Raw genomic sequence first — 21,477 nt, forward strand, 5'->3', positions numbered from 1 at the left:
CTTGGAACAAACATCCAGCAGACGTGTTTGGTAAATCCACAGTAACTGAATTTAAACATGCCTGGGATAAACATAGATCCATCCTAAGATAAAACACAAAAAATAGTATAAGGGCAGACTAGATGGATCATGAGATCTTTTTCTGCCTTCAGTCTTCAAATGTTTCTATGTTTCTAAGAAAGGAAAAAATAGGGAAGGCAGAAAGGGAGATGGAGAGATAGATGATGGATGGATGGAAGGAAGGAAGGAAGGAAGATGGAAGAGATTGCTAGATGATAGATGGAAGGAAGGAAGGAAGGATGGACAATATTACAAGTCCATAAGTCTGAAAGTTGACAATTTTGAAGACCTCTGGATAAGAGGATATGTTATTTGAGTGTTGCCTTCATTTTTTTTTGAGCAGTATATTTACAGCATCATAAGTGTCTAGCTATGCAACAGCTTACAAGTTGTCCTTAACAGTAGAATGACTGCAATGTCTAATGCATTGGTGTTACCTTACCCCTTCCTTAACAGGCGTCAAAGTGCGTATGACAGCTTTTTAACAATACATTTTTTGAAAAAAATAATAATTACCAGGTGGGAAATGAAGAAAGAGGCATGTCATTCTTGCTTCATAATGTGCATTTTTTTTGCAGGTTTAAAACCCGCTTACTGGTAATTAAAAAATTCTTTTTTAAAAAAAAAAAGGCCCTGAGAAATGGAGAGATAGCTGTGCGATACCATGACAACATCACATTGCAAAAAATTGCTGCCTCTAAGTGAGACAGTGTCGAAGTCACCCAGTCAGGATTGTAACGCCATAAATTGAGAAAGTTAAAGTCCCTTCAATCATCGTCGCCCGACTTTGGTAATCTGTTTGCAGCCGGTAGATATTCCACGGGTCGTGCTAGAAACCTTGCTCTAGGAGTGTGCAAAGGAAATTCATTCATTCATTCATTCATTCATTCATTCATTCATTCATTCATTCATTCATTTATTGGATTTGTATGCCGCCCCTTTCCGCAGACTCGGGGCGGCTAACAACAGTAACAAAACAGAATAATCCAATACTAAAAACAGTTAAAACCCATTATATAAACACCAAACATACATACAGACATACCATGCATAAAATTTTAAGGCCTAGGGGGAAAGTGTATCTCAGTTCCCCTATGCCTGGCGGCAGAGGTGGGTTTTAAGCAGCTTACGGAAGGCAAGGCGGGTGGGGGCAATTCTAATCTCTGGGGGGAGTTGGTTCCAGAGGGCCCGGGCCGCCACAGAGAAGGCTCTTCCCCTGGGTCCCGCCAAGCGACATTGTTATCATGTCAGCAGGAATCAGGCGTGGGGATTTTTTTTTTTAATGCTTGTTCACTGCATTTTACAAAAGCAGGATGCTAACTCACTAGAAGGGACCCGCGTGGTTTCCTCATAACTAGCGGTATGAAGGAAGGATCCCCTTAATATTTTCCTTTAGGGGAATCAGCTCCTAGGTTTCTGTGATTTCATGAGAAGAGATTTGGTGGGAAGAAACTCATGATGAGAGATGCTATGGGGAAAATAATAATAATAATAACCAAGCAGTTGAGTTTGCAAGCATTTGCAAACAACGATGGTGATTCACAGAAGCTGGCTTAAAACAGATTAGGCCCCAACAATTTTATGGCTTTCTTTTATAATGTTTTATAATATTGATTGTTTCTTTATTGCTTATTTGATTCTTGACAAATGTATATTTTATTTTATGTACGGTGAGAGCATATGCACCAAGACAAATTCCTTGTGTATCCAATCACACTTGGCCAATAAAATTCTGTTCTATTCTATTCTATTCTGTTATATTCTATTCTATCATATCATATCATATTATATTATATTCGACTGGAATGACAAAGGTAATGATGTGGATGTAATGCAGTGATGGTGAAACTTTTTTGGCTTGGGTGCCTGCGGGTGCGATAGCGTGCACGCCTTTGCCCATTCCTATAATGCTGTTCCCTCCCACACACACGTTCACAACTCTCACTCTGCCCCCTCACGTATGCCCACAACTCCACCACACGTTGCCGACATACATACGCACAGGCAGTAATGGACAGTCAAAAATTTTACTGCCTCAAATGGGTGTGGCTTATTTTGTGGGTGTGGCTCCCTTCGCTCTGGGCAACGACTATCTTCCTCCTCTTCCTCCTCCTCCTCCTCCCACCCAAATTCCAAGCTTTTATTTCTTTCCTAATGGGTTTGCACACATTATTTGCTTTTACATTGATTCCTATGGGAAAAATTGCTTCTACTTACTTAAGAACCTGGTCACGGAACGAATTAAGTTCTTAAGTAGAGGCACAACTGTACCTTACTTGGTGTTTTCTGTATTATCTCTAGTCTTAACTATTCAATTTATTTCGCTTGCAGCAAAATATTTATTCATCAGCTTCATTGATGGACACTTATTTGTACGCTTAAATGGTAACCTTTGTATTTTGAAGTGACAGCTTGATGTCAGTTGGACCTACCAACGTAGTTTGTTTCATTTTTTGTATGCAGAGTCTTGTTACCGGATGACCCCCAGACATTTTCAGCCATAAGTTGTTATTCACTGCAAACAAATACCATATGGCATCTTGAAACACATTGAATGGATATAAAAAGTCTATATGTTTCCCCGCCCCATCGTTAAAATGCCAGGTTTTTGAGATATAAAAAGTCAGTCCAAGATAAATCAAGAATTTTTTTCCCCACCTTTAACATAACATTTAAGCTATGCAATTCAATTAAAAAAACAAAATCTTCTTTTAGGGGGAAAAATAACAATGAAAGGCAGTCCAATTTCCTCTTAAAAATGTCCAGAGTATTGGAGTTCACATCGTTCGCTGGTAGGTTGTTCCACTGGTTGATCGTTCTGACCGTCAGGAAGTTCTTCCTTATTTCCAGGTTGAATCTCCTTGGTCAGCTTCCAGCCGTTGTTTCTCATCCGGCCCTTCGGTGCTCTGGAGAATAAAGTGATCCCCTCCTCTCTGTGGCAACCCCTCGTATACCTGTAGACTGCTATCATGTCCACTCTGGCCCTCCTTTTCTCTAGGCTATCCATGCCCAGTTCCCGCAGTCTCTCTTCATAAGTCTTGGTTTCTAGACCCCTAATCATTTTGGTTGCTCTTTTCTGCACCTTCTCCAGAGTTTCAATGTCTTTTTTGAAGTGTGGTGACCAGAACTGAACACAGTACTCCAGGTGTGGTCTGACCAGGGCGTAGTAGAGTGGTATTAAGACTTCCCTGGTCTTGGAGTGTATTCTCCTGTTGATGCAGCTTAGGATTGTATTGGCTTTTTTGGCTGCTGCTGCACATTGTTGGCTCGTGTTTAGTTGATTATCCACCAAGACTCCGAGGTCTCTTTCGCCGTCGCTACTGCTGAGAGGGGTTTCTCCCAGGCTGTATGTGTGTCCAGGGTTTTTTTCTGCCTAGGTGAAGGACTTTGCTCTTGTCGATGTTGAACATCATTTTATTGGTGTGACTCCACTGTGTTAGTCTGTCCAGGTCTTTCTGTAATTTGTTAGTCTGTATTTTGTAATTTGTTAGTCTGTCCAGGTCTTTCTGTAATATAAAATTAAGATATTTTTTTTAAAAAATCCCAGCATTGTTGGGGGTCAGTATTTTGTTCAAGATAAAATGTTTCCGCTAAATACTTCCCAATCCCCATCAGTCTCCAACTGAGATTTAAAATCCTATCGAGAATGAACTGTTTGCAGAATCCTAAAATAATCTTTTGTTTCAACTGACAGAATTCTGAAGTTGAGAAGGGTGGAATGACTCACAAAATCCACCTTCTTACTTAAAAGCAGTAACCAACTTCTAATTCCACTCTGGGTGAGTCCTACTAATTTTCAAAGCAGGGAGTAATAATTCTATTGCCGGCATCTAAACCGTTCTGATTTCCTTCAATGCTACATTAGCACACGTTTTGCAATATATAATTTACCTTCGGATTCTGCCTGGAGATTTAAATGCATTGTTAATTTCCAAAGCATATTTATAAAGGCCAAAGATAACTTATTGTGGAAATAAGTTGCTTTTTAGTTCTCGGATCCGGCGAGAACGGACTTGGAAAGAAATGGATGACTCTCTAGAGCAGAGGTCTTCAAACTTGGTAACTTTAAGACTTGTGGACTTCAACTCCCAGAATTCTCCAGCAAGCACACCTGGCTAGAGAATGCTGGGAATTGAAGTTCACAAGTCTTAATGTTGCCATGTTTGAGGACCCCTGCTCTAGAGCTACGTGAATAGGATAGTCCTTGACCTAACACCCATTCATTTAGTGACCATTTGAAGTTACAATGGCACAGAAAAAAGAGACTTCTTCTTTCTTTCTTTCTTTCTTTCTTTCTTTCTTTCTTTCTTTCTTCTTCTTCTTCTTCTTCTTCTTCTTCTTCTTCTTCTTCGTCTTCGTCTTCTTCGTATTATTATTATTATTATTATTATTATTATTATTATTATTTATTGGATTTGTATGCCGCCCCTTTCCGCAGACTCGGGGCGGCTAACAACAATGATAAAAAAACAACATGTAACAATCCAATTAATAAAACAACTAAAAACCCTCATTATAAAACCAAACATACACACAAACATACCATGCATAACTTGTAATGGCCTAGGGGGAAGGAATATCTCAACTCCCCCATTCATGGCGATAAAGGTGGGTCTTGAGTAATTTGCAAAAGACAAGGAGGGTGGGTGTCGTTCTAATCTCTGGGGGGGAGTTGATTCCAGAGGGCCGGGGCTGCCACAGAGAAGGCTCTTCCCCTGGGGCCCGCCAAACGACATTGTTTGGTCGACGGGACCCGGAGAAGGCCAACTCTGTGGGACCTTATCGGCCACTGGGATTCGTGCGGTAGAAGGCAGTTCCAATGCCATGTAGGGCATGACTGTTCTTTCACTCTTACAACTTGTTGCAACAACTCCATCGTCACACAATCAATATTCGAACCCTAGTCAACTGGCATGTACTTATGGTGGTTGCAGGGTCCTGGGGTCATGTTTTGCAGCCTTTTGACAAGCGAAGTCAATGGAGCAGGGATGGGGTTATTCATTCATTCATTCATTCATTCATTCATTCATTCATTCATTCATTCATTTTAAAGCCAAAGAGCCAGCGCTATCCGAAGATATCTTCATGGTCATGTAGCCAGCATGGCCAAATTCTAAAAGTGCATAGAATGCTGTTACCAAAGGTGGTCCCTATTTTTCTATTTGCAATTTTTACGTCCTTTCGAACTGCTAGGTTGGCAGAAGCTGGGACAAGTAACGGGAGCTCACTCTTTTACGCAGCCCTAGGGGTTCGAACTGCCGAACTGCTGACCTTTCTGATCGAGAAACTCAGCGTCTTAGCCACTGAGCCACAAAGAGCTTTAATTCTAGCCAAAACACAGTGCTATAGGCATGTCTGCCTTCACCATTTGAAAAAAGGTTTTTTTCCTGTGATTATACTATGAAATTATAATTATTTGCAATAGGAGTGTAAATATAGTGGCAGTCAGCGACTAATGAAAGCTGTTGACTGTAATCAGAGAAATTCAGAGCAACGGGGGCATCTCATTAGGAGAAATGTGGCCGACGAACAGCGGCTGTATGCCAGTTCAGCCCTTTCGGTTGCGACATCAAAATATAGACTGGATTCGTTGTAAAATGATGATAAACAGCTCTCTTTATGAAAGGGAGGAAGTGGCGATAAGACGTTGCCTGCGCAGTTAATCCTGCCAATTCCTGCAAAATGTCTACAGCGTGTGTATGCCATTCTTGGCTTTTGCTGTAGGAGCTAAAGATCCTGGCTGAGTTACATTGATTAAACATGTTTTCATTCTGAATTTTGGGGGTAATTCAGGATATTGAAACAGAGGCTTAAAGTTTTTAGTATTTGGAACATAAATCATTGGCTTTGATTTCTGGGTATTATTCAACTGTTAATTACAGTGGTCTTTATACCGCAAGCATTTTAATAACCTGACTAAACTATCCAAATTACATCCTTTTTTCATAGAAACATAGAAACATAAACTTCTTAGTAACCTGTATTTCTTTAGTAGACAACTAAAAGGGTCGCAAGAATCTTAGAAACATAGAAGACTGACGGCAGAAAAAGACCTCATGGTCCATCTAGTCTTCCCTTATACTATTTTCTGTATTTTATCTTAGGATGGATATATGTTTATCCCAGGCATGTTTAAATTCAGTTACTGTGGATTTATGTACCACGTCTGCTGGAAGTTTGTTCCAAGGATCTACTTCTCTTTCAGTAAAATAATATTTTCTCATGTTGCTTTTGATCTTCATTGGTGCTTTTTTTTTAAATGATGCACTTTTGGACCACTGTTTAGAATGATTTTTGTGAGCTCGATGTCAGATGCAAAAGACCAGGTCCATACATAAGGTCCAGTTTAACTGATATATTATTACTCATGGTTATGCACAGGTCATATTTCCAACTAACAATCAGCATCTTGTTGGAGTTCATTAAGGATGAACACAAGAACAAGGGGACACAATTGAGGTTAGTTGGGGGAAAGATCAGAAGCAACGCAAGAAAATATTATTTGACTTAAAGAGTAGTAGATGTCGGGAGAAACTTCCAGCAGACATGGTTGGTAAATCCACAGTCACTGAATTTAATCATGCCTGGGATAAACATATATCCATCCTATGATAAAATACAGGAAATGGTATAGGGGCAGACTAGTAGGTTGGAACTAAAACAGGAAAAGCTATATACAGGCAACAAATGAACAATGCCAACGAAGCTTGCTATCTTTCAGCTTGGGTGTAAATTTGATTGCTTATAGAATAGAATAGAACAGAACAGAATAGAATAAATATTGGAATGAAGAATAGAATAGAATAGAATAGAATAGAATTCTTTATTGGCCAAGTATGATTGGACACGCAAGGAATTTGTCTTTGGTGCATATGTCTCAGTATACATAAAATAAAATATATGTACCTCAAGAATCATGAGGTACAACACTTAATGGTTGTCATGGGGGGGGTGTCAAATAAGCAATAAGGCAACAATCAATATTAATAAAAATCATAAGCAACCTTAGGCTTATAGAATTTATACATGGTATGCTTTTATGTATGAGTGGTTTTTTCTTTTTAAATTGGGTTTTTTTTAGATTGTTTTTAATATTAGATTTGTTTACATTGTCTTTTTATATTGTTGCTAGCCGCCCCGAGTCTTCGGAGAGAGGCGGCATACAAATCTAATAAATAATAATAATAATAAATAATAATAAGGATACAACCAACAAGTTACAGTCATAAGTGGGAAGAGATGGGTGATTCTATCTATCTATCTATCTATCTATCTATCTATCTATCTATCTATCTATCTATCTATCTATCTATCTATCTATCTATCCTACCTACCTACCTACCTATCCATCCATCCATCCATTCATCATCTATCTACTCTATCTCTACCTCCATTTCTATCTTCACCATGCTAGTAGTATAGTTGGAAAGAAAACTCAGAAGACCAAATACTAATTTAAAAAAAAGCACTTACCCAATACAGTGGTGCCTCGTGATACGAACCCCTCGCCATACGAACTTTTCGAGATACGAACCCGGGGCTTAAGATTTCTTTGCCTCGTCTTAAAAACACTTTCCATCTTACGAACCTGAGCCCGGGTTCGTGGGCTCTCTTACGGCGCATGCGCTCTTACTGACAGAGGGATTCCCCTGCCTTGTGACTGCCCCCGACTGGATTTTCCATTAGTTTCCCCGCCCGCCGGGATTCCCCACCTCGCGACTCCAGCCGAAGTACTTGGTCCAGATGACTCCCTTCCTCATCCATCTGCATGGCGGGAGGTGAAGTGCTGGAGGGGGGTGTCAGGCCAGCCCTCCTGCCTCCCCCCGAGCCAAAAACCCAAAGCCTTGCTGCCGCCACCACCACCAGAGGCTTAAGCCTCCCGATCCTCCCCCTCCCCTCGTGTGTGGCCGGCAAAACTGCCTCCCGAGTGCTCTTTCCTGGCGGGAGGTGAAGCGCTGAGGTGGGGGGTGTCAGTCCGACCCATCAATTCCACATCTTATTTTAATAAATGTCCTCTTAAATCAAATAATAAAAGGTTTTAATGTTGTCTGTCTGATATAACTTTGGTCAGTCTTCAAATGTCTATTTCAAGTTACTGAAGATTAGTTTTAATTCCATTTCAAGACTGGATTTAATTTAAATTTCAGAGATTTTTTCACCGAACAGCTGTCTAACCCATCCATTGCGGTTTGCCACGCGATCAGCGGGAAACAAAATGCACACAGACAGGAAACTTACCTTTAGCTGTAACGTGAATGCGGTTAAAATTCTGCTCTTTGGGGGTTTGTCATTCTTTATTAATACGTTATGAGCTGCATCTCAAAAATAGGAACGTGAAGTCATTTTGTTCGGGGAACTCGAATTCACTTTTGGAACATGGAAATGAGAGTTTATTGCCACTTGTTCCTGGCGATTTGAATGAATTGGCAAAGATGTCTGAATGATGTCCTGGGTTATTTAAACTGACATCAAGAAGAAAGATCAGCTTGCTTGGAAATTCAGAGATCCAAGTTATGCCCCTCACCTGAACTCAATCTGACAATCACATTTCCAGAGTTTGTATATTTAACTCTGGAGGAGTACAGAAAAAAAATCTTCTCACTTCGAGTTACTAGGACAAACTTTAAAGTTGCTTCTGAAAGAGATTCTTAGAAACATAGAAGACTGACGGCAGAAAAAGACCTCATGATCCATCTAGTCTGCCCTTATACTATTTTCTGTATTTTATCTTAGGATGGATCTATGTTTATCCCAGGCATGTTTAAATTCAGTTACTGTGGATTTATCTACCACGTCTGCTGGAAGTTTGTTCCAAGGATGTACTACTCTTTCAGTAAAATAATATTTTCTCTGATCTTTCCCCCAACTAACTTCAGATTGTGTCCCCTTGTTCTTGGGTTCACTTTCCTATTAAAAACACTTCCCTCCTGGAGCTTATTTAACCCTTTGACATATTTAAATGTTTCGATCATGTCCCCCCTTTTCCTTCTGTCCTCCAGACTATACAGATGGAGTTCATGAAGACCTTCCACCATTCTTGTAGCCCGTCTTTGGACCCGTTCAATTTTGTCAATATCTTTTTGTAGGTGAGGTCTCCAGAACTGAACACAGTATTCCAAATGTGGTCTCACCAGCACTCTATATAGTGGGATCACAATCTCCCTCTTCCTACTTGTTATACCTCTAGCTATGCAGCCAAGCATCCTACTTGCTTTCCCTACCTCCTGACTGCACTGTTCACCCATTTTGAGACTGTCAGAAATCACTTCCCCTAAATCCTTCTCTTCTGAAGTTTTTGCTAACACAGAACTGCCAATACAATACTCAGATTGAGGATTCCTTTTCCCCAAGTGCATTATTTTACATTTGGAAACATTAAACTGCAGTTTCCATTGCTTTGACCATTTATCTATTAAAGCTAAATCATTTACCATATTACAGACGCCACCAGGAATATCAACCCTATTGCACACTTTAGAGTCATCGGCAAATAGGCAAACCTTCCCTACCAAACCTTCCCCTATGTCACTCACAAACATTAAAATGAATAGGACCCAGAACAGACCCTTGTGGCACACCGCTTGTAACCTGTCTCTGCTCAGAATACTCGCCATTAACAATAACTCTCTGATGTCTACCCTTCAGCCAGCTGCAAATCCATTGAACAATCCAGGTTACTAGGACAAACTTTAAAGTTGCTTATGAAAGAGATTCTTCTGTTGTTGTTTTTCTCCACTCCTGATTATTCTCATCCATAATTCTTCTTGTTCTTTTATTTACTTCATTTAGGTACCTCTCCAGAATTATTTAAATCTTGGTGGTTTGCATCTTCTTTAAATTACCGAGATTAATTGTAGCTTCAAGGAATCATTGGGGGAAATCGAGTAATTTCTTTACCTACGTTCATAGATTCATAAGCAAGCCAATGCTTTATTGAAGTAACTTGATAAATGTTCATTTCATTGCAGTGACCATGGAAATTTATATTTTTTTTTCCCCACTGAGAAAGAAAGGGAAGGGAAGCAAAATGCTATTGACTTGTCATCTCTGGTTTGGGTTTTTTTTTTGCAAATGTTGGTTTTGGGTGGTATTGGGTGGAAGTGATGTGCCGGTGCCTGGAGGCTGTTGGGGTTTGGATGGGTGTCAACAGACTCAAACTCAATCCTGATAAGACGGAGTGGCTGCGGATTTTGCCTCCCAAGGACAATTCCATCTGTCCGTCCATTACCCTGGGGTGGGAGTCATTGACCCCTTCAGAGAGGGTGCACAACTTGGGCCTCCTCCTCGATCCACAGCTCACATTAGAGAAACATCTTTCAGCTGTGGCAAGGGGGGCGTTTGCCCAGGTTCGCCTGGTGCACCAGTTGCGGCCCTATTTGGACCGGGAGTCACTGCTCACAGTCACTCATGCCCTCATCACCTTGAGGTTCGACTACATGGGGCTACCCCTGAAAAGTGTTCGGAAACTTCAGATCATGCCAAATGCAGCTGCAAGAGCAATCATGGGCTTTCCTAAATATGCCCATGTTACACCAACTCCGCAGTCTGCATTGGTTGCCGATCAGTTTCCGGTCACAATTCAAAGTGTTGGTTATGACCTATAAAGCCCTTCATGGCATCAGACCAGAATATCTCTGGGACCGCCTTCTGCCGCACGAATCCCAGCGAGCAGTTAGGTCCCACAGAGTTGGCCTTCTCCGGGTCCCGTCAACTAAACAATGTCGTTTGGCGGGACCCAGGGGAAGAACCTTCTCTGTGGCGGCCCTGACCCTCTGGAACCAACTCCCCCCCCAGAGATCAGAATTGCCCCCACCCTCCTCGCCTTTCATAAGCTCCTTAAAACCCACCTTTGTCGTCAGGCGTGGGGGAATTGAGATATTCCCTTCCCCCTATGCATGGTATGCTTGTGTGTATGTTTGGTTTTTTAAAATAAGGGTTTTTTAAAATTATTTTAAATATTAGATTTGTTACATGTTTCATCATTGTTGTTAGCCGCCCCGAGTCTATGGAGAGGGGCGGCATACAAATCTAATAAATATTTATTTATTTATTTATTTATTTATTAGATTTGTATGCTGCCCCTTTCCGTAGACTCAGGGCGGATCACAACATAATAAAACAATTCATAACAAATCTAATAATTTTAAATTTAAAGTAGTTAAGAAAACCCCATTTTTAAGCAGACATACCTACAAACATACCATACATAAATTATATAGGCCCGGGGGAGATGTCTCAGTTCCCCCATGCCTGACGACAAAGGTGGGTTTTGAGGAGTTTACGAAAGGCAAGGAGGGTAGGGGCAGTTCTAATCTCTGGGGGGAGCTGGTTCCAGAGAGTTGGGGCCACCACAGAGAAGGCTCTTCCCCTGGGGCCCGCCAACCGACATTGTTTAGTTGACGGGACCCGGAGAAGGCCGACTCTGTGGGACCTAATCGGTCGCTGGGATTTGTGCAGCAGAAGGCGGTCTCGGAGATATTCTGGTCCGATGCCATGAAGGGCTTTATAGGTCATAGCTCACAGCTCCAATGGCCTTGTCCACTCATCAGGTGTCACCAGATCAAACTCTTCCCAGACAGGTGGACAAGTACGGGCCCCAGCCACCTCGACTGACTCGTTGTCAGTCGACTCTGTTTTACAATTAGAGTCGAGGTCCGCCTGGATCTGAGCGATTTTATCAGCGAGAAATGTGTTAAAATCCTTGGCACTGCTCTGCAAGGGCTCCCCAACTCCTCCCTGATTAAGAAGGGAGCGGGTCACCCTAAACAGAGCGGCCGGGCGGGATTCCGCTGATGCAATCAAGGCGGCATGATATGCGCATCTTGCCGCCTTGAGCGCCACTTTGTAAGTCTTAATAAAAGCTCTTACAATAAATAAATAAAATAAAATAAATGTGAGGAAAGGAGAAAAAGGTCTAGTCCGTTACCATGGTTCATGCCTCTCCTAGTTGCTCCCTCCGTCATCTCCTCTTTCAGGAAATGACTCTAAAATCACCTTTATTCTGTACAATTTCACAGCGCTGACATAGAACGCTGCCTTTTAGATTCTGAGTTTAGTCTGTTCTTGGCCAGTGAAACTTTACTGCGCAATATCCTCTCTCAGCAGCGGAGTGGGAATATTGAGAAAATAAATTACTACTATTAAGTGGCAACCGGCAACGTAAAAGGGGCTTCGAGACATGAGAAAGTGCATTCGTAATAAGCCTGGGAAAAGGTTTCTCCAAGAGGACCCACCGGGATGTGTTCTTTGTAATTAAACAATAAAGTAAGCAAAATAAAACGGCTGCAAAGAGAATCCGTAACATTTATGCACGGGATGGGGTGGGTGATCCATTGCCTGAATATTTTTTTAGGGAATGCACCAAGATTTCAAACAAAATGCCTTTGCTTTATCGCTTTCCCAGAAACTCTCCAACGGGTGTGTGTGTGTGTGTGTGTTGTCTTGGGTACCGTAATTGCCACTATTAATACGGCTAAAATTGACTTGACATATCTTGGCTTGCCGAGCTTGTGATAAGCATCTTCTGGCTTCTGTTTCTGGCACGGCACGTTTAATGCTGGTAGTCTTTAACAAGCAGAATGTCCTACTGGATCAACATTGATGGGTAATATGGGCAACCCACACATAGCCAATGTGAGAATTGGACTTCATTGCAGCGTCTCCTCTCTGGGCCGTGCTGCCTTGGAAACCAGAGGTCCTCAGGCATCCCGTCCACATAAATTTATTTATTTATTAGATTTGTATGCCGTAGACTCAGAGCAGCTCACAACAATAAAGCATAGTACAAATCCAGTCATTAAAATGGTTTAAAACCCTTCATGTAAAAACAATCCAACATCCCAAACATACCATGCATAAAACAGAACGGCCCAATTTCCCCATGCCTGACGGCAGGGGTGGGTTGTAAGAAGTTTGCGAAAGGCAAGGAGGGTGGGGGCAACCCACAGAGTTGGCCTTCTCCGGGTCCCGTCGACTAAACAATGTCATTTGGTGGGACCCAGGAGAAGGGCCTTCTCTGTGGCGGCCCCGACCCTCTGGAACCAGCTCCCCCCCAGATATCAGAGTTGCCCCCACCCTCCTTGCCTTTCGCAAGCTCCTTAAAACCCACCTCTGTCGTCAGGCATGGGGGAATTGAAATTTTCCCTTCCCCTAGGCTTATAGAATTTGTTTGTATGATTGGTTCTTTAAATTGGGGGTTTTTTAGATTATTTTTAATATTAGATTTGTTTACATTGTCTTCTTTATTGTTGTTAGCCGCCCCGAGTCTTCGGAGAGGGGTGGCATACAAACAAACAAACAAACAAACAAATAAATAAATAAATAAATAAATTAAAAAACAAACAAACCCTGATCTCCGGAGGGAGTTGATTCCAGAGGGTCAGGGACACCACAGAGAAGGCTCTTCCCCTGGGCCCCGCCAGATGACATTGTTTCATCAATGGGACCCGGAGAAGGCCAACTCTGTGGGACCTAATCGGACACTGGGATTTGTGCGGCAGAAGGTGGTCCCGGAAATATTCTGGTCCGATGCCATGAAGGGCTTTATAGGTCATGACCAACACTTTGAATTGTGACCGGAAACTGATTGGCAACCAAGGCAGACTGCGGAGTGTTGGAGTAACATGGGCATATTTGGGAAAGCCCATAATTGCTCTCGCAGCTGCCCAAATCCCCACAACTTGAGCAAACCAGAAGATGAACAGAAGATTTGTCGTTAGACTGTCTGATGTAGCATTTTGAAGCCAATGATCATCTTTAAACTGATCTTGTAAACTTCTTGATAATGTCCCTGCCTCTTTGTGAGTTAGCTATGTTAGAATTAGTGAAAAAAGAACAACCCTTATTTCCTCAGCTCTCATTATTAATCTCCCTGTTGCTCTCCTAGTTTATCTTCTACCGCTACAAATCTTTTAAGTACATCTTGACATTTCTCTATTTCACTCTATACGAAACTGCTTCCCTTTGATAGGTTGACCTTTTTGGCTTGGTCTAAGCACCGTTTAACAGTTCAGTCAGATCTGAAGAAGCTTTTTGGATGAGAAGAGAAACATCTTCAAAGTCCAGTTGCCTTTAAAAAAAACACACCTTCTTTGGGATTAATGTGACCTGGATAACTGAAAATCTCCATAGACGATTGGCCCATAAATTTTATGTAGCCCACATTCTCAGTTAAAAGTCTGTAGAGATTCTCACTCATCGAGGTCATGGTTGTCCCAAAGGTGCTTTTTGAAAAGGCTACTGGACTTTCTTGTTTTTTCTTTGAAGGAAAAAACTCTACTAGGAGCACCATTCAGGTGACCTGGAGGAGACAGAAAAAACCTCCAAGTGCTTCATTGACCCTCTAAAAGGAGGCAAATGTCCATTTGCCTGCAACAAATATAAATTCTTCCATTCTCCACTATACTGTCATTTTTTCTTCTTCTTCTTCTTCTTCTTCTTCTTCTTCTTCTTCTTCTTCTTCTTCTTCTTCTTCTTCTTCTTCTTCATCATCTTCTTCTTCGTCCTCTTCCTCTTCTTCTTCTTCTCCTCCTCCTCATCCAAGAAGCTGAAGATGCTTCTTGGATGAGAAGCGAAACTTCTTCAAAAGGAAAAACCAGGAAGTCCAGTTGCCTCCTGAAAAAGCACCTTTGGGGACAACCACGACCTGGATGACTGATATTCTCTGCGGACTTTTAGTGGTACAATTTGGGATGAACACCCTTTGAATGGTGTGAGAATAGGAATGGATTTCCAGATGAAAAATAAGAGACTATAGGAACCAGGAGCACCACTCAGGTGACCCTAGGGACACAGATAAACTTCCAAGTGGTTCAATGACCCTCTAAAACAGTGGTTCTCAACCTGGGGGTCGGGACCCCTTTGGGGGTCGAATGACCATTTCACAGGGGTCGCTTGAGACCCTGGGAAAATACAAATTTCTCTGGGTATTAGGAACTATTCTGGCATCTTGGAACATATTTTTACAATCTGACCAATCAGGCGTTTACAGTGGGGGCATCTCTCTGACCTTCCTGCCAATCAGCTCAAAGCTCTGTTGGGAGAATTGGCGCTAGACTTATGGTTGGTGGTCATCACAACACGAGGAACTGTATTAAGGGGTCGTGGCCTTAGAAAGGCTGAGAACCACTGCTCTAAAAGGATACGAATGACCAGCTGTCTGCAAGGAATATAAATCCTTCCATTCCCCATTATCCTGTCAGAGCTGAAGAAGCTTATTGGAGGAGAAGCAAAATGTCTTTGAAAGTAAAAAAAATAAAGTCCAGTTTCCTCCTGAAAAAGCATCTTTGAGACACATTCTAAATTCTTCTTCTTCTTCTTCTTCTTCTTCTTCTTCTTCTTCTTCTTCTTCTTCTTCTTCTTCTTCTTCTTCTTCTTCTCCTCCTCCTCCTCCTCCTCCTCCTTCTTCTCCTCCTTCTCCTTCTTCTCCTCCTTCTCCTCCTTCTCCTTCTTCTCCTCCTTCTCCTCCTTCTCCTTCTCCTTCTTCTTCTTCCTCTTCTTCCTCTTCTTCATCTTCTTCCTCTTCTCTTTCTCCTCCTCTTCTCCTTCTTTTTTAATAAGAAAGCATTTGAAAGACATTTTGGAAATCTGGAATTGGTGGGGAAGAGGGGAGAAAAAAAATCTTCAAATGATGGATTAATGTATTTTGTAAGTAATGTTTAATGTATAGAGAGAGGCTTATAATATTGTCTATGTATTGAGAGTATTGGCTGATGTAATTGTGTATGATTGGATTGTTCTTGACTAAGCTATTTGCCAAAGTAAATCGTATGTATACATTTAATGTATTTGGTTATCTGAATTACTACTTGTATCTCCGGGCGATCAGCTGCATATCTCCTCCACGTTTCCTCTGTGCATCCTTGGTAACTCAAGGGTTACTCCGCAGACTCCTTAACACTTAACAAAGCCCACTCATTTGAAAGGAGGGAATCTAAAAAGAGTCATTAAATAGAAATCAGCCAGGGAAAACCTCAAAATGGAAAAGGAAAAAAAAAAATCCATCCAGCTGTGAAGAGCAAATTCGCCCTGTCTTGTTAGATGTATGTTATAAACCCAAGACGTTGAGCAAGCTGATGAGATCAATACATATAAGCCTTCCTGTCTTCTGCAGTTCTATTATTCCCTTCATGTGCTCTTTACTTTCCTAGGGGTTTTTTTGGAAATAGATCATCCCTGCTGAGATTCGAGCTAATTCCAAAAGAGACTCCTGCCAATTCCTTGACTTGTCATTCAAACAGAGGAGAACATCTGAAGTCCTCCACCCATCAACATCATTATTATTATTATTATTATTATTATTATTATTATTATTATTATTAATTGGATTTGTATGCCGCCCCTCTCCGTAGACTCGGGGCGGCTAACAACAGTGGTAAAAACAACATGTGACAATCCAATACTAAAACAGCTAAAAACCCTTATTATAAAAACCAGTCATACATACAAACATAGAAACATAGAAGTCTGAGGGCAGAAAAAGACCTCATGGTCCATCTAGTCTGCCCTTATACTATTTTCTGTATTTTATCTTAGGATGGATATATGTTTATCCCAGGCATGTTTAAATTCAGTTGCTGTGGATTTATCTATCACGTCTGCTGGAAGTTTGTTCCAAGGATCTACTACTCTTTCAGTAAAATAATATTTTCTCATGTTGCTTTTGATCTTTCCCCCAACTAACTTCAGATTGTGTCCCCTTGTTCTTGTGTTCACTTTCCTATTAAAAACACTTCCCTCCTGGACCTTATTTAACCCTTTAATATATTTAAATGTTTCGATCATGTCCCCCCTTTTCCTTCTGTCCTCCAGACTATACAGATTGAGTTCATTAAGTCTTTCCTGATACGTTTTATGCTTAAGACCTTCCACCATTCTTGTAGCCCGTCTTTGGACCCGTTCAATTTTGTCAATATCTTTTTGTAGGTGAGGTCATACCATGCATAAATTGTAGCAGCCTAGGGGGAAAGAGTATCTCAATTCCCCCATGCCTGACAGCAGAGGTGGGTTTTAAGGAGCTTACGAAAGGCAAGGAGAGTGGGGGCTATTCTAATCTCTGGGGGGAGTTGGTTCCAGAGGGCCGGGGCCGCCACAGAGAAGGCTCTTCCCCGGGTCCCGCCGAACGACATGGTTTAGTTGACGGGACCTGGAGAAGGCCAACTCTGTGGGACCTAACTGGTCGCTGGGATTCGTGCGGCAGAAGGCGGTCCCTGAAATAATCTGGTCCGGTGCCATGAAGGGCTTTTATAGATCATAACCAACACTTTGAATTGTGACCGGAAACTGATCGGCAACCAATGCAGACTGCGGAGTGTTGGTGTAACATGGGCATATTTAGGGAAGCCCATGATTGCTCTTGCCGCTGCATTCTGTACGATCTGAAGTTTCCAAACACTTTTCAAAGCTTGTATAAGTGCCATCTGAAAGCTACTCTTTTTCCTGGAAAATTGAGACGGCCCGAACTCTGAAAAAGCTTTCCACCTTCTACCCTCTCCCTGATTTCTCCCAACCAAGTGGCAGCACAATCGTTTTCCCCAAGCGGCCTAATAAAAATAAACAAAAGTACAGGATTCCTGGCTCAGAAGCAGAATTATCGCAGTTACATCCGCTAGAAAAGGCCCGAAGGGAGCTGGAATATCTCCAAGCCAAGATCTCTTGACTAATTTTGATGCTTCCTAAATCAGCTTTCTGCAATCTGGTATCCTCCGGGCATATTGTTGCACGATTCCCATCATCCCCAATGCTGGCTGCTGCTGCTGATGCTGGGAATCATAGTCTGACATGCTCCAAGACATCTAGTTGGGGAAGGTATTATATACCACCCCCTACACGCGCACACACATAGTCTCTAGCCTTTGTTTTAAGCCGTAGTAGTTAGAGTACAGCATTGCAGGCTACTTCAGCTAACAGCTATCTGTAGTTCAGCAGTTCAAATCTCACCACCGGCACAAGGTTGACTCAGCCTTGCATTTTTCCAAGGTGGGTAAAATGAGGACCCAGATTGTTGGGGACAGGATGTTGATGCTGTAAACTGCTTAGAGAGGGCTTAAAGCCCTATGAAGCGGTATATACAAGGTGTGTTCCAAAAGTAATGCAATTTGGATATTTTTTCCAATGCTGGAAGGGACCTTGGAGATCTTTTAATCCAGAGGTAGGCAAAGTTGGCTCTTGTATGACTTGTAGACTTCAACTCCCAGAATTCCTGAGCCAATCATGCTAGCTCAGGAATTCTGGGAGTTGAAGTCCGCATGTCATAGAAGAGCCAACTTTGCCTACCCCTGTTCTAGTCCAACTCTGTACCATTTCAGAAAAAATGGCCGCCTCATCCCTTCTTTAAAAAATCCAGTGTTGGAGCTTTCACAACTTCTGGTGGCAAGTTGTTCCACGGATGAATTGTTCTCACTGTCAGGAAATTTCTCCTTATTTCTAGGTTGCTCAAGCTAACACACAAGGGATGGTTTTCCCTAGGACTCCAAATGTAGCATAGTGCATTTTTAGTTAGGAGTTCTCCCCCCGCCCCTTTTAGTGACGATGAATTTTTGATTCATGATGAGCATCAGTATTTGCCCGTTAGATTGTGGATCTAATGGTCTGAGGGTGTTTCCCTCCCCCCCTTCTAAGTGTTTACCTCCCGTGAGTAAGTCTCCGTTCCAATTAGCGCGGTGCACTTTAATTTTAACATACACACAAGCTGCATTAAAACCCAGAAAACAAAAGAAAACCGGTCAAATTCAATTTGCCGTAGAGGGAGATTAGTGGAACGCCACAGCCTTTGGTCTATATGGGAACGTATTAAAAGCGCATTAAAAAACTGTGCATCCATTTTCATAGCCGTTTAGTAGATCAGAAAGCAATTGTAAGCGACATAAAACCGGCATTAACTCCTGTCAACTCCGCTCTTTTTTGCCGTTATAGATTGCTTTGGAATAATGGCGGGCCCTAAAGTGATTGCATCAGCTGTGCAGAGGTATTATAAATATATTATAAATATGAATGAAGGCGCCAGGGGGAAATCCAGTTAACGCCACAGATAGTCACCCTCCCTGTCGTAATGGTAGCTTTCAGGTTTGTTTGTTTTCATCTAAAAACCCAACAGAGTTCTGACAGAACTGAACATTGTCTCTGTCGGCCCAAATCACTGTTCTGTTACCTTTTCAAAGCAAACGCCAACTGACATCTTTTAAAATTACGCTCAATTTTCTCCCCTAATACTGCTCAAGTAATATTTGGTAGTAGTATTTGGAACGCAATCAGCCAAATAGTTATATAAATATAAATTTGATTTCTTCCTCTTCTTTTATTTATTTATCTATTTATTTATTTATTTATTTGATTTGATTTGATTTGATTTGATTTGATTTGATTTGATTTGATTTGATTTGTATGCCGCCCCTCTCCGTAGACTCGGGGCGGCTAACAACAGTGGTAAAAACAACATGCGACAATCCAATATTAAAACAACTAAAAACCCTTATCTTAAATCCAATCATACATACAAACATACCATGCATAAATTGTAGAAGCCTAGGGGGAAAGAATATCTCAGTTCCCCCATGCCTGACGACAGAGGTGGGTTTTAAGGAGCTTGCGAAAGGCTAGGAGGGTGGGGGCAGCTCTGAAATCTGGGGGGAGCTGGTTCCAGAGGGTCAGGGCCGCCACAGAGAAGGCCCTTCTCCTTGTTCCCGCCAAATGACATTGCTTAGTCGACGGGACCCGGAGAAGGCCAACTCTTTGGGACCTAACCGGTCGCTGGGATTCGTGCGGCAGAAGGCGGTCCCTGAGATAGTCTGGTCCGATGCCATGAAGGGCTTTATAGGTCATAACCAACACTTTGAATTGTGACCGGAAATTGATCGGCAACCAATGCAGAGTGTTGGTGTAACATGGGCATATTTAGGGAAGCCCATGATTGCTCTTGCAGCTGCATTCTGCACGATCTGAAGTTTCCGAACACTTTTCAAAGGTAGCCCCATGTAGAGAGCGTTACAGAAGTCGAACCTCGAGGTGATGAGGGCATGAGTGACTGTGAGCAATGAGTCCCGGTCCAGATAGGGCTGCAACTGGTGAACCAGGCGAACCTGGGCAAACGCCCCCCTCGCCACAGCTTCACAGCTTTTAAAATTACGCTCAATTTTCTCCCCTAATACTGCTCAAGCAATAGGCGTCTTGTATTTGGAACGCAATCAGCCAAATAGTTATATAAATATAAATGTGATTTCTTCCTGTTCTTTTTTTGTTTTTAAGGTGAATGTGTCTCTAAACAAACCAGCCTTCGTATATATATATTTTCTGACATTATTTCCTGAGGGGTACCTTAAAAGCAATTAAAAGTTGCTAAAAAGGGGAATTTTTAAAAAAAATCTACGCAGGAAGAAGCCAATTAGCTTAACAGCACTTAAAAACAGAAATGTGTTTTAATCGCAAATGGAAGATCGCCTTTATTTAACATTCAAGGTCCCGCGTGTCATTTAAAATACAGTTTGCTTTTTAAATAGTTTTTTTTTAAAGTTACCTCATGTTTTTTAAAAAAAGTTACCTCATGTTATTGTGTAGCACATTCTGAAATGGTTTTTTAAAAATAATTTTAAAAAAAGAAAGTGAAGTGAGCTAACGCATGTCTTTTTAATTGCTCTCCCAAGTTTAAACAGCAATTTTCTTTCAGAGAAGAGGGACTTCGATGTTGTCAAATACTTGTTGTTATTTTTAAGGGAAGAACGACCTTGATCTTTAATAAAATGTTACCCAACGAGTAAAAAAAAAGCCAGCGCGACAGTTTGAGATTTCCTCATTATAGCAAACACCCGTACTTGCATTTCACTATTAACCACCTGAATTGTGAGGTAATTGGAAAAAATATTATGGTCAGCTTTAATGCCCTACATGGCATTGGACCAGAGTACCTTCGGAACCGCCTGCTACCGCACGAATCCCAGCGACCGATAAGGTCCCACAGAGTTGGCCTTCTCCGGGTCCTGTTGACTAAACAATGTCGTTTGGCGGGCCCCAGGGGAAGAGCCTTCTCTGTGGCGGCCCCGGCTTTCTGGAATCAACTGCCCCCGGAGATTAGAATTGCCCCCACCCTCCTTGTCTTTCATAAACTACTCAAGACTCACTTATACCGCCAGGCATGGGGGAGTTGAGACACCTTTCCCCCAGGCTCTTTTATACTTTGTTTTATGTTTGGTATGAATGTGTTGTTTGGTTTTTTAAATAATGATAGGGTTTTATATGTTTTTTAATATTAGATTTGTTCTACTATAATATTGTTTTTATTATTGTTGTGAGCCGCCCTGAGTCTTCGGAGAGGGGCGGCATACAAATCTAATAAATTATTATTATTATTATTATTATTATTATTATTATTATCTGTATACCAGGGATGTCAAACTCAAGGCCCACAGGCTGGATCCGGCCTACAGG

The 21,477-nt window shown here is 41.7% G+C and overlaps 1 protein-coding gene across 2 annotated transcripts in view; it reads left to right on the forward strand.

Moving 5' to 3' along the window:
* Positions 1–21,477, forward strand: part of DIAPH3 (diaphanous related formin 3) — a 119,100-nt gene that overhangs the window by 74,638 nt on the left and 22,985 nt on the right. Inside the window, exon 13 of one of the 2 annotated variants that reach the window (XM_070751370.1) lies at positions 18,973–19,024. The exons of the other annotated variant lie outside the window; for it this stretch is intronic. Within the exon in view, the coding sequence (XP_070607471.1) occupies positions 18,973–19,024 (52 nt within the window). The remainder of the gene's footprint in view (positions 1–18,972; positions 19,025–21,477) is intronic. 2 annotated transcript variants of the gene reach the window in all.

This window comes from Erythrolamprus reginae, chromosome 4 (assembly GCF_031021105.1).
Source record: "Erythrolamprus reginae isolate rEryReg1 chromosome 4, rEryReg1.hap1, whole genome shotgun sequence".
NCBI classification, from domain to species: domain Eukaryota; kingdom Metazoa; phylum Chordata; class Lepidosauria; order Squamata; family Dipsadidae; genus Erythrolamprus; species Erythrolamprus reginae.